The sequence below is a fragment of the Nesoenas mayeri genome (genome assembly GCF_963082525.1).
Source record: "Nesoenas mayeri genome assembly, chromosome: 2".
NCBI lineage: Eukaryota > Metazoa > Chordata > Aves > Columbiformes > Columbidae > Nesoenas > Nesoenas mayeri.
In genome coordinates, this window is record NC_137543.1 from 43923861 (window position 1) to 43935954 (window position 12094).

Here is a 12094-nt window from a genome sequence, read left to right on the forward strand (position 1 = left end):
TGCACATTAAATTTATCCAAATTAACACACAATAGATTAATGATTGTATCACTAGGTACATGTTGAAAAGAAATGAACTGACATCATACACCGAATCATATTAATAGAAAATATGGATAAGGTGTGGTCATCTAGTGCATGTCTCTATGCAAGGTAGGGGTAGCTGCACACTGGCTTATGTTATAAGGATCTAGTGATGGAAATTCCATGGCCTTGTCAGGAGATCTGTTTCAGTACTGAATGATTCTGGTACCTGAGAAGTTTATTGTGTAACGGAAGCCAACTTAATGATGGTCTTAATGCTAGTGCACATGAAGATAATTTATGACTTTTTCTATGTTTCTTATCCTATAAGACAACTGTAACTCTAGTTACAGCGGGAACAGATCCTTTTTTCTTTGAAAACATTAAAATAGTCTTAAATTTAGAACAGGAGGCAAACCAAAGACTGAAAATTACTTCAATAGTTTAGAACAGAACACTCAACAGTTTAACACTTTTTCCATGAAGTGGCATCTGGATTAACCCTGGCTGAAAATCTAATTTTCCCTAGATGTAGTATTAACATGTTAATAAAAGGGATCCATTACTTATGCCTCCAGTTTTGAACACATGTGAAGTGCTTTAGTGGAATCAAATCACGATGCATGTCTCAGCCATTGAGCAAACTATGTTAATGATACACCTCAAATATGTTATAAACTGCCACTTTATAAGTTTATGTGTCTATTTGCATTAATTTAAAAATATCTTAATAAATAAACACTTTCAGCCTTTTCCTCTGCTTTTTATATCATCCTTTTCCCATACTTGACTTCTCAGAAAAGTAGAACAAAATTACAGGAAATTTAAGTGAGAAAATTAGCATAAGTGCATTAGAGGGTTTTACACACACTAAGAACTCAATAAGGAAGGAAACACAAGTCTTCTGAGACATCAAGTTAGTCCTGATTAATATAGTAAGAAAATTATAGCCGCACTGATGTGAATGGTACCAGCTATAAACATCAATGATTAGCCAACCTGACATTGCTGGCATAGACTGCCTTTTGCAATTATCACATTTCATTTCAGAGCTGATCTGTCACCTGAATATGTTTTCTGTTTTATGCTGAATAATGCGTGCTTTTTATTGCAAATCTCCAAATATTTTTGCATGACACATTGAAGACAGAAGGCAGGTGACTGAGCTACAGAAAACATTTTCTCACAACTAAAATATGTTTGGATGAACCTGAAGCACATTAGTAACTCAAACAAACAAGGCAAACTTGCTTGCAGAGAACTGCAATCTTTATATCATTCTTCATACTTTACCTGAAAATTTTAGCAAACTTTTTTTCTACCCCCATGTGGAAAAAATTCTTAAATATTTAAGTTATTTGCCAATTTATTAAGCATACCTAAATCTTATTAAAGTATACACATTTACACACACATGCACACACACTGAAAATACACAAACATAAAAGATACCAAAAAGACACATACAGCTCAACGAGCTTTGAAGTACCACACAGGACAAGGCCATTTGCCCATTTCCAAAGCTAGTGATATAAGTGTTTAGTTTTCTGAAGTACTGAAGATTTGATCAATCTTAACATTGGAATTAGCTGGCTGTTGATAGGGCTCTATCCTTCAAAATAGAGGATAAGGTGAAACAAACTTCTTCCAGAATAAATTAGAAATATTTATTCATGGCAAGCTCTACCACCAATTCTGTTGAAAATTACTCATAGATCCATTTTAATGTCTGAAGTGGTATCATTAGATTATCTTGCCTGACAAATTGCTGAACATGGATCACAGATTTTCATGCACATGCTAATGTCACTGTCCCACTACCATCACTTTGAATGAAACTTCTGGTAAAAAAAAAAAAAAAAAAGAAAGCAGTTTAAAAGCTATCAATTTCTCTTACCAGTTCCTTCCAATGATTAATCATCAGAACTTTTATAGTTTCTAAATCTTTCCTAATTCAAACTTGCCCGACTTTGATTTTTACTCACTCTTTCTTTTTACCTGTTTCTTTTTAGGTTAAAACAGTTCCTCAGTGACTTATATTTTCTCTCTGTTAAAGTACTTCCACACCATAATCAACAGATCTATTGATATTTTAATAAAACATCTACTTATCAATTTATGTATTTACCACTCCTCCCTGCCCAGGTCTTAGGTTATTTGCATCTCTATAAATGCTCTCTGACATCTCTGATTAAGATGCAGAAGATCCTGATTCTTGGGTGCTTTGAGGCTGAGAGAACTGTAAAAACTGAAAAAGGCATCCCAGTTCCCTGTATCATTCATGAGAAGAATCAGAGCCTTTGGAATGGATACCAAAGGAGAAAGCACACTCCACACAGGCAGGCAACTATGAAGAAAACATTGGCCACAGCAGCAGCTGAGTTCTGAGCTTTATTTAATATGGTTGGACTATACTCCCTTTCTGATGATTAAATCAGTGAAATCCTTTGCTGGGTGTAGACATTAATATTTATTTAGTGTTTTCATATTTTCACTGTCACCAGAAGTGGTTGTATTCTCACATATTAAAACACTGAAATATTAATGTGTGTTCAGTAGGATCCGGCAGCTCCTATTCTGCTCTGTAATGTTTCTGTCATGAAGCGAAACTTAGATAAATCTCTCTAGCTGAGGCAAACTACAATTCCATTTAAAAAGACAAACTTAACATTTGTATCCTAGTTGCATCCTAGTTTCTAATGATTATAAGTTGTATCCCAGTTTTGTAATGATTATAAGTCTAAATATGGAAAAAGTTTCTGAAATGTCTCATTCAAATCCAAGAAAGCAATGTAATGCAGATACATTTTGATTAAAAGTGTTGTGATATTATTTAGTAATTCACTTTGATAAAGAAGACATGACCCAAGACCCATGTTCCCTCTGGCTCTACAAAGGTGTTGTGGCAGTCTTGACCAACACACTCAGCCCTGAATGCAGATGATATATCTTCTGCTCCTTCTCAGGATGTCCAACAGCCTGAACAGTATAGCAGGAAATATTCTTTGGAAACATTAGTTCTAAAGCACTCCTTCTCACTCCTGGGCACATTTGTACAAAGGTTAACATGAACCACTTGCAAGCCCTTCTACTTCAAGTGAATATTAGCCACAGAAGCTGTATATATACTAAAAATTAGGCATGTATGGGACTGTTTGTTGACACTATAGCCCACTGGCAAGGACCAGATCACATCCATACTATGAAGCTTTATACCCTGTAAAACACAGTACTCACATGGAACAGCTAATTAGAAATGCTCCTTCACTCATGATAACTCTCAAGCTATGCCAAGAATTGTTTGGGAGTGTGCTAGATGGTCCATTTGGCTCAAAACACATAGTAATGATCGTTCTAATATATAAATTAAGACTATAGATGATGACGTTCCACCATCTGGGAATGTTCTATGATATTTACTCCTAGCAAATGTGTAGATTGAACAATTTGAGTTTAGATGAGAATATGGAACTAAACTCACTTAAGAGACTGACTGATGATACTGCCCTGCAAACAGGCAATACTGTCTTCCTGGATTTATCTCTGCTTGATGACATGTGAATGTCTCTCCTGAAGAAGAAACAAAGAATGACATCTTCTCAAATCTCCTGAAAAGGATGGCATGAACTCAGCCTCTGCCATGGAAGAATGGGAAGTGCCGAAGAAGGAACAGTCTTTGGTAGCAAAGCCCAGGTTTCTTCATTTTAATTAGGTTTCCTGAGCTATCAGTCTCCAAGAATGTAATTGCTTCAAACCCTGTCAGCTTGACCTTTTGCCATTTAAATCATTCTTCAAAGAAAACAAGTTTATAATGAGAGTAGCATGAGCTGCTATAGAAGGCAAGGTGTATTGAAGGTGATTGCAAAGCACCAGAGTAAGTTTCCTTCACTAATATCCATGGGACTTGTACAAATGTGTCTAGAAAGACACACTGCTAAAATGGAGACATTTATGATGGTGTCATAAAAGCTGAACAAAACCTTATGAAGAGATTCAATGTAATAGTAGTAATGGGAAGCTGTTTTTTATTGGTTTTACTTGCTTTTATATTTAGTGAAACCATGGTTAAGTCCTATAGTACCTGCTATAGAAAACCAGATTATGATGAAGATTAATACTCCATGTCAGAAGCTGCAATTTCATTGTTATGATTTTTCTACTTCTACTTTTTATTATTATTTTATTATTATTTAATCAGCAAAAGAACCTGTTTGAAACATTTTAACACTTTATAAGCTTGACCATGTTTACAAACAATAAAGGAATAACTGAATATGAATAATGTGATAAAGAAACATTAAAAAAAAAAGTGCATACCACAGTGACATTTTTTCATCTCTCTCAAAATCTGACTGTGCTCTAAGAGTGTTGTTCATAATGTAATGCAGAGAAGGACTTAGGAGTTCTGGTTGACAACAAGTTGACCATGAGTCAACAATGTGCCCTTGGGGCTAAAAAGGCCAATGGTATCCTGAGGTGCATTAAGAAAGGTGTGACCAGCAGGTCAAAGGAGGTTCTCCTCCCCCTTTATTCTGCCCTGGTGAGGCCACATCTGGAGTACTGCATCCAGTTCTGGGCTCTCCAGTTCAACAAGGGAGGGAGTCCAGTGCAGAGCTGGATGATTAGGGGTCTGGAGCATCTTTCTTATGAGGAGAGACTGAGAGAGCTGGGTCTGCTCAGCCTGGAGAAGAGAAGGCTGAGAGGGGATCTCATCAATGTTTATAAATATCTCAAGGGCAAGATGTCAACAGGATAGGCCCAGACTTTATTTATTGGTGCCCAATGATAGGATAAGGGGCAACAGGCACAGACTGAAACACAGGAGATTCCATCTGAATATGAGGAGAAACTTCTTTACTTTGAGGATGCCAGAACACTGGAGCAGGCTGCCCGGAGAGGTTGTGGACTCTCCTTCTCTGGGGACATTCAAAACCCACTTGGATGCATTCCTGTGCAATATATACTCTAGGTGAACCTGCTTTAGCAGGTGGGTTAGACTAGATGATCTCCAGAGGTCCCTTCCAATCCCAGCCATCCTATGATTCTGTACTGTCTTCACAGAATGACTAACTTTTTCTGTTAATTTTCTCCCTACATGATGACTACTACTAAAGAGTCAAATTTTTGCATACATTTGGGATGTTCTACTCCTTAATGAAGACTTCAGACCCCACGGCCAATGCAGCAGTTAAAGAACACATTTCACTTTTCTGTTCCAGGTTGCTAGCAGAAATTTTTTCTTTTTTTTTTCTTTTTTTTTCTTTTTTTTCAAACTATAGATTTAGTTTCTTATTTTTGAAGTCTCTTATGTAGAACGTTTCTGAATTTTATTGACCTGTTTCACCTGTAATCTGCCTCCTAAAGGAAAGTATAGTGCACCTATGATCTACAGAAACTAGGAAATGTGTTGTGTATGTCATATAAGGTCTTCCCAATGACAAACACCGCTTCTAAATATGATTTTTCACCCTTCTTTTTGTTACTAGTCTATCTCTTCCTAGGTGAAACTTCAGAACAGACCAAATTACCTTTTATACAATTTTGACCTAAAAACCCCAAAACCAACATACACAGGAAAACACATGGAAAAAGATAATATTTTTAATCTCCTTTTCCTCTCTTCATGTTTTAGACTGAGAAATGCTGAGCATCTGGAAAACAGTTTTTTAAATGGAGAAAAGAGCTTATATATTAAGTCTTAATTAATTCAGAATTAAAAATTAAGTGTAATGCACAATAACAGCCTTATACAACCTGCTACTCACAGCTTTACTTTTCTAAATATATTTCATTATTTCTTCCCATTTATTATAGTCAAAGCAAACTGAAGAAATGGGAAAAAAATAAGACAAAAGTTTTCAGAATGGTATTGCATATTTTAAAGACTCTGCTCTCAGTCAGTAAAATCTTACATTGCAGTCACTGTTAGCTGCATCAACGTATTTGAAAGTAACTGAATTGATTGCTATTTTTTTTAGCTCCTTGGTGAGAAAAATAAGTGTTATACTGGTTAAATCTGCCACTAAAGTAAAACTATAAACCACATACTGTGTTATGGTGAAATAAAACAGTTTCCTAGTCAAAATCAGTTTATTTCGATTTTTTCCATCACTTCTGAAAACATTCCTTCTGGAGTATGGCTCTGTATCTACTGACACCAGGACTTCTGATATTGACTTCAAAGGGGAAAAAAAATTGATCACTTTTTGCAAGCTGGTGCTATGTTCTGGCTTGTCAACTGATCTGACAAAGTGGTAATTTATTTTATATTTTCTCACCATACCTTGAGAATTTTGCACATTATTTCATAAACGGAAAATGTTTTCTCAGCTCGTGTCCAATCCCAGGTTGTGACCTTGGAAAAAAATCAAATAAACAACAAAAAACAGGAAATGTAAGTCATTTTTGTTTCAGTAATTAATTTTACTTAAAAAAAAAAAAATCTATCCCTAAAACTTTCTACCCTTTTCAGCCAGTATGATCAAGCATTGCCCTAGAGTGGTAACTACCAGGGAACAGATTGTTCCATCCAGGTAGTACTTGGGAGACATCCAGCCTGTTTGTGCTTACAGCACAGTGTCTTCGCATACAGGCTGCTCCATGCTGAATCATGAGGCTTCCCCTAGAAGCCTCCTGCCCACACTGGTGGGTGTTGCATTGAGATTCTGAGGGGATGCAGCCTTTCAATTCTTCTCACAGAGCCTTGACTGCAAGACAATGTTTCTCACCACTTCCTCCCTCTTGTAATTGCATGCCCCAATTTGCTACCAGCCACCTATCTTATTTGCAAATCCATAAAACCAGCCTTGCAATACTCTAGACACTTACCCCACATGCCATGAAATCCAGAGATAAAAACTAGCAAGAAACTGCAGAGGTAAATATACACTTTCTTTTTTTCTTACCAAGATTAATCTACTCCTAAATTCTTGCAAACTAAGATTTGAAGAATGGTCTATCTCTTCTCTCTCTCTATGGTGTTTTTGTTTGGTTGGTTTTGGTTTTGTTTTGTTTTGTTTTTTCCCCAGGATTTGACAATTGCTTTTATCGGTATTAACTTAATAAAACAATTCAATAAAATTGTGCAAGGGTAAGAGTTAAAACTCTAAATAAGACAGAGGGATAGATGAATATATTCAGTAAGGGAATATAATAAAGGAATATGTTCAGTCAAGGGAATATCACAACAAAATGACTTTCCAAACACTGTAAGACGGAAAAAGAAGAATTATTCACAGTCTCAAAAGACAGAAGAACACACAAAATAGAATAAAAATTGAGGCTCTACATGAAAAAAAAATCTTAACAGTAAAAAGTATTGAACAGTGGCCCAGCTCCAAAGACAGGTGTTATCATTACAATTGTTAGGCAAGATGAAAACACAAGTTTTAGTTTTCAAGATTCAAAAATATAAAATTATTTGAAAAATGTATCATAAAATATATCAGACCATATGAAGAAAATATTACGAGATCAATTTATTTTTAATTGAAAGAGAAAACAATCATTAAAACAACATGATTGAGAAATATCTATGCATATAAAACTTTGTCTTGGTATAAAACCTTCTTGATCAAAATTATTTCAGTGTTGTATGAGAAAATTCTATCCCTCGCTAATTTTTAGGAATAGACACTATTGTAATAACTGAAATGCCTTCAAGAAAATCACAATCAGGAACAAAAAGTTCAAAAATAGTGTCATAGTTCCTCTTCTATGAGAATTTTATTTATTTTTCTTTATTTGCAGTCATTGTCAAACTCAGTTTTCACTGTCTTATTGAAGTATGGGTATTCAACTGGATTTCTAAGGGTGTGACTAAATACTGAGAGGCAACAAATTGTTTGATACAGGATGAGAAAGTAAGGAAATCTTTATGGCTGAGTTCTAAGAAGGTATTGATGTGAGGAAGGAAGGAAGGAAGGAAGGAAGGAAGGAAGGAAGGAAGGAAGGAAGGAAGGAAGGAAGGAAGGAAGGAAGGAAGGAAGGAAGGACAAAAAACTTTCTCACCAGGAACACAGAAATGGGCACAGGGGTCTTGCTACAGCTCCATTGACACCAAAATACCAACCACACAAGCTAAAATTGTATCGCCCCATCAGAAAAAGTAGTTACTGTTGCTGCTGAAGCACAAAGCCATTTGTAGCTATGTTTAAAAACTTACATCTTTCTTAAAACTACACTTTACACATTTGAAAAATAGAAACTCTAAACTGTGTCATTGAAAGTTTGTTCTTAATCTTCTGTAATCCCCGGAAGAGATAAACACACCTGCAGTACAGCAAACATCTTACCTTCAAACCATCTTACCATCAAACCTTCTTACCCCATGTAGAGAAAATATTTTTTCTCTATGTTTGAACTTTCTTTCTGTTTTAGAATAAGAACCAGATTCTGGCAAAGCAAAATCATGCTGTACTTGCAGCTCAGCTGAAACAAGACCTATAAAGACTTCAATGATTGGTGGCTTGTCTCACACAGCAGCAGCTAGCCAAAATTGTCTTAACTCACATCACTGTGGTTTGCAGCTCTATTACAAACATGTTCCTCCCATGCCCATTAATCATCCCCTATAAGCCATTTACCCACCAGCAGAATACTACTCCTGGAAATTTATAATGGATTCCTCAGTAAAGAGGCTGGTAGTTCCTTCCATAGTGCTTACAAAAGAATAACTTTCCTCTTCTGTATTGAACAGGAGCTCTCCGCACTTTTTCTGCTTCTATCTAGTGTTTAGGATGGAAGTGGCTGTATTTGACAGGCAGCAAATGCTCGGGTAGGTCTTCCAAAGCCAGGAGAGCTGCTTTTGAATTAAGATCTTTCACAGCATAATCTGACATTGAAATCTGGTTCTGAGAAATATGCACCAACAAAAGCCAAACTCCCATACCAATGAACTAGTGTACCAATACTGAATGCATAAAGTTCTTAGTTCATACTTACTTACATTCTTCATGTCTTTGACATGTTTTTAAACACTTTCCTAAGCAAACATGAGTAATGACTGATGAATGATGTAAAGACTTGCAAACTGACTTTGAAGTACCTCAGGAACAAGTTGCCCAGAGGGGTGGTAGATGCAGGAAGGAGCTACAGCCCTGATCTGGCAACACACAGTTTAGCAGCAGTAAGAAAGGTCACCAAATAAACAGAGCAAATGAATCCGCACAACTATCCCTGGTGCTGGTGTGGAACTGTTATTGGCTCCTTAGCTACTGGCTTAAAAGTTAGCTAGGGCATATCTACAGCATGCAAAAAACTTTGATATTTCCCCAAATCTCAACAGTTTGAATTTAGAATGACAGTTCTGTTTAAAATCTAACCATCTTGCTTCAGGCTTGTTCTGCATGCCAAAGGAAAATGAAAAGCCTCCTTTTAGCACTTGTAGCTTTCTCATGTATTTTTCTAAGTGCCCAAGTAAGTAGGGGAAAAGAAGTTCTTGTTAGATGCCCAGTCATCTGATGAAGAGCTATTTTCTGTCACTTCTGTACCACGTCCTTTGGAACTTTTCAGTGCTTTAAGCTGCAATTCTGTTAGCTCAATCAGTGATAGCTCATTGTGAAAACTTTGCACATATTACAGAAAATACTTCATTTAATAAAAAATTATTAGATTTACTTATTCCTGCTAAGCATGAGAAATATACTTACTGGAGGTGCTATAAATTTATACAGGGAAGATCCCCTCAGTGCTAGAAACTTTGGTGCATACATTCGATCCTGAAGGGAGTCTTGTTCCCGTTCTTCTGTCCAGCCCATGTAGACTATCTGACAGTAAAAACCAATAGCATTGTCAAATTCCTCAGAGACCTTCTTCAAATGAATTGCAAATATTTCATGCAAATAAGCTGATGTCTGTCAAATGTTACATAGCTACAAACCTTGAACCACTGAGACAACATTGTATATCGGCAGTTTACTTACAATCATATATTTGTATAAAGGATGCCTGTTATGACAATCCAAAAACATCAGAACAAATACTTATTGCACAGGCAACAACAAAAAAGCTAAACCACATGCTCAGTGGATGCTAAAGGTCTATTCCCTTGTTAAAAGCTCCCTGGAGTAATTCTACATATTTGCTAACAGATCACATCTGAGGAATTTATTGCAAGTGAAGTGTAATGAACCACTAGGCAGGAATACAAAATCAAGAAACTGTTGCACTGCAATGTAAATACAGTCTCCACACACAAGTTCACAATTATGCATGAAACAATAGGACTTTGCAAATTTTATTCCCAAATTTTGATAGCAATTTTTTTTTCCTCTGAAAATGCCCATGTAGGAGTTTTGAACATGCTTGCTTAGGAATAGCAAACTAATAGACTGTTTTCAGACACTATTCTGAACAGACTTTAGCAACAGCTAAGAAGTAGCAGCTAGTAAGTTGACTCTTACCACTGCTTGCAGATCTACCAACATAGATGTATGAAGTAGAACTTATTCAAATGCATTTTAGGATCTAATTCCCTACCTATCCATCTATTCAATTTGAGCAATTTAATATCAAATCATTATTTAGTAACTGTGTATGAGTCACCACTACCCCAGCTTCTGGAGAAAATCTGAACAGGGAGTAGACACATCATGCAACTTTTGATTTATAACCATGCCATTAGCAATAAAAGAATTTCCAGTGGGCACTGGTACACTACTGCTACGGAGAATAGATCAACTCATATTTCATACAGTGCTGCTAATGGAATAGATCTATTTTTAAATATCTTTGTGAAACTGCCTTATACATTAATTAGTCATGGGGCATTCTCTGTCTTAAATGTCACTAATGAACATGTAAGGAAAATAGTTCAGGAAAAATAACTATTATACAATCATATGAATAGTCAATGAGTTAGTAAGTCTACCTACAGTATAAACGTACCTACTGCATGTTTTGTCCTTTGAGATTTTGTGTCACATACTTTTAAAGAAGTGATTTACAAAAGTTTATTTCATTATTGTTGGGAAGAGGATTTTCATTCACAGTTCTTCATTGAATATACATGAAAATAAATTGGGAGATCTGTTTTTTTTTTTCTCCTTCTTGTCATTTGGTTGTTTTTTATTGTAACACACTGGAAATTAATGGTTTTTTTTCAAATTCATGTGTACAAAATCTACACTATTACTCTCCATCATGGTTTATTAGGTATTTAATGGTCTATAAACAGAGACAGGGAAACTTGCCAAACTTCTGAACATAGTAGTGCTTTTTTTTTAATACTGATTTGACTCGTCTGTGTATCCTCTCTCCAGTCACTGAGCTCTACAGATTCCTACCAAGTCAGGGGGGTGGGAATCTGTACTTATCCTACATTGGATAACATACAAAACAGCAGAAATTAGGGAAATTGGAAGAAACATTGAATTGAAATAATCTAAAATTTCTCTTACTGTATCTGTCAGTTATTTGTTTTTCCTGACTATGTCTTCATTCAGGAGTGAATGAGATTTCAGAGAATGCAGTTCTTAGATATTGCCTGACAATATTTTGTTTAGCACTCTGATTTTTGAGTATTGTAGTACAGTTCTGTCTTATTATTGAGTTTTATAAACTTTTTAAATCACCAAATCAGCAGATACTTAAACACATTAGCCATTGGACCTCAGGCTATATTATAGTATCAATGTTTGCTATTTGAAAAATAATTAAATGTTGATGTTTCACTGTAAAGAGAAGGAATGATCTCTAATTTCTAGGAATTGAGACAGCTGTATTTTTAAATTAATTAAACTGAATTGATTTGGTTCCATCTTTGATTTGTCTCATTAAAATTGGACACGCAGTAAGATATCATCTTGCTTGATGATATTTAATATCAGTGTGGCACTGTATGTCATCTATTTTCAGTTAGTGTTTGATTTTTCACATTCCTCATTTTTACTTCTACTATTCATCAGAATAACAGTATACAGTCACTCATGCTGTGCAGATGTATTGATATTTCATCTTTGATTGCCTTAACGCTAAAGCAGACATGAAATTTACAGCAAATGCTCCTTTAGGTATTTTTCCCTTGCCTCTGTAGATCATGAGGAGAAATTAGATTGATTTTTCAGACAAC

At 35.6% G+C, this 12094-nt stretch overlaps 1 protein-coding gene across 1 annotated transcript in view; it reads right to left on the reverse strand.

Moving 5' to 3' along the window:
* SNTG1 (syntrophin gamma 1) overlaps positions 1 to 12094 on the reverse strand; it is a gene marked incomplete at both ends in the record, with an annotated part of 148441 nt that overhangs the window by 33098 nt on the left and 103249 nt on the right. Inside the window, 2 exons of the mRNA XM_080339988.1 lie at positions 6308 to 6379; positions 9675 to 9791. Of these exons, the coding sequence (XP_080196114.1) occupies positions 6308 to 6379; positions 9675 to 9791 (189 nt within the window). The remainder of the gene's footprint in view (positions 1 to 6307; positions 6380 to 9674; positions 9792 to 12094) is intronic.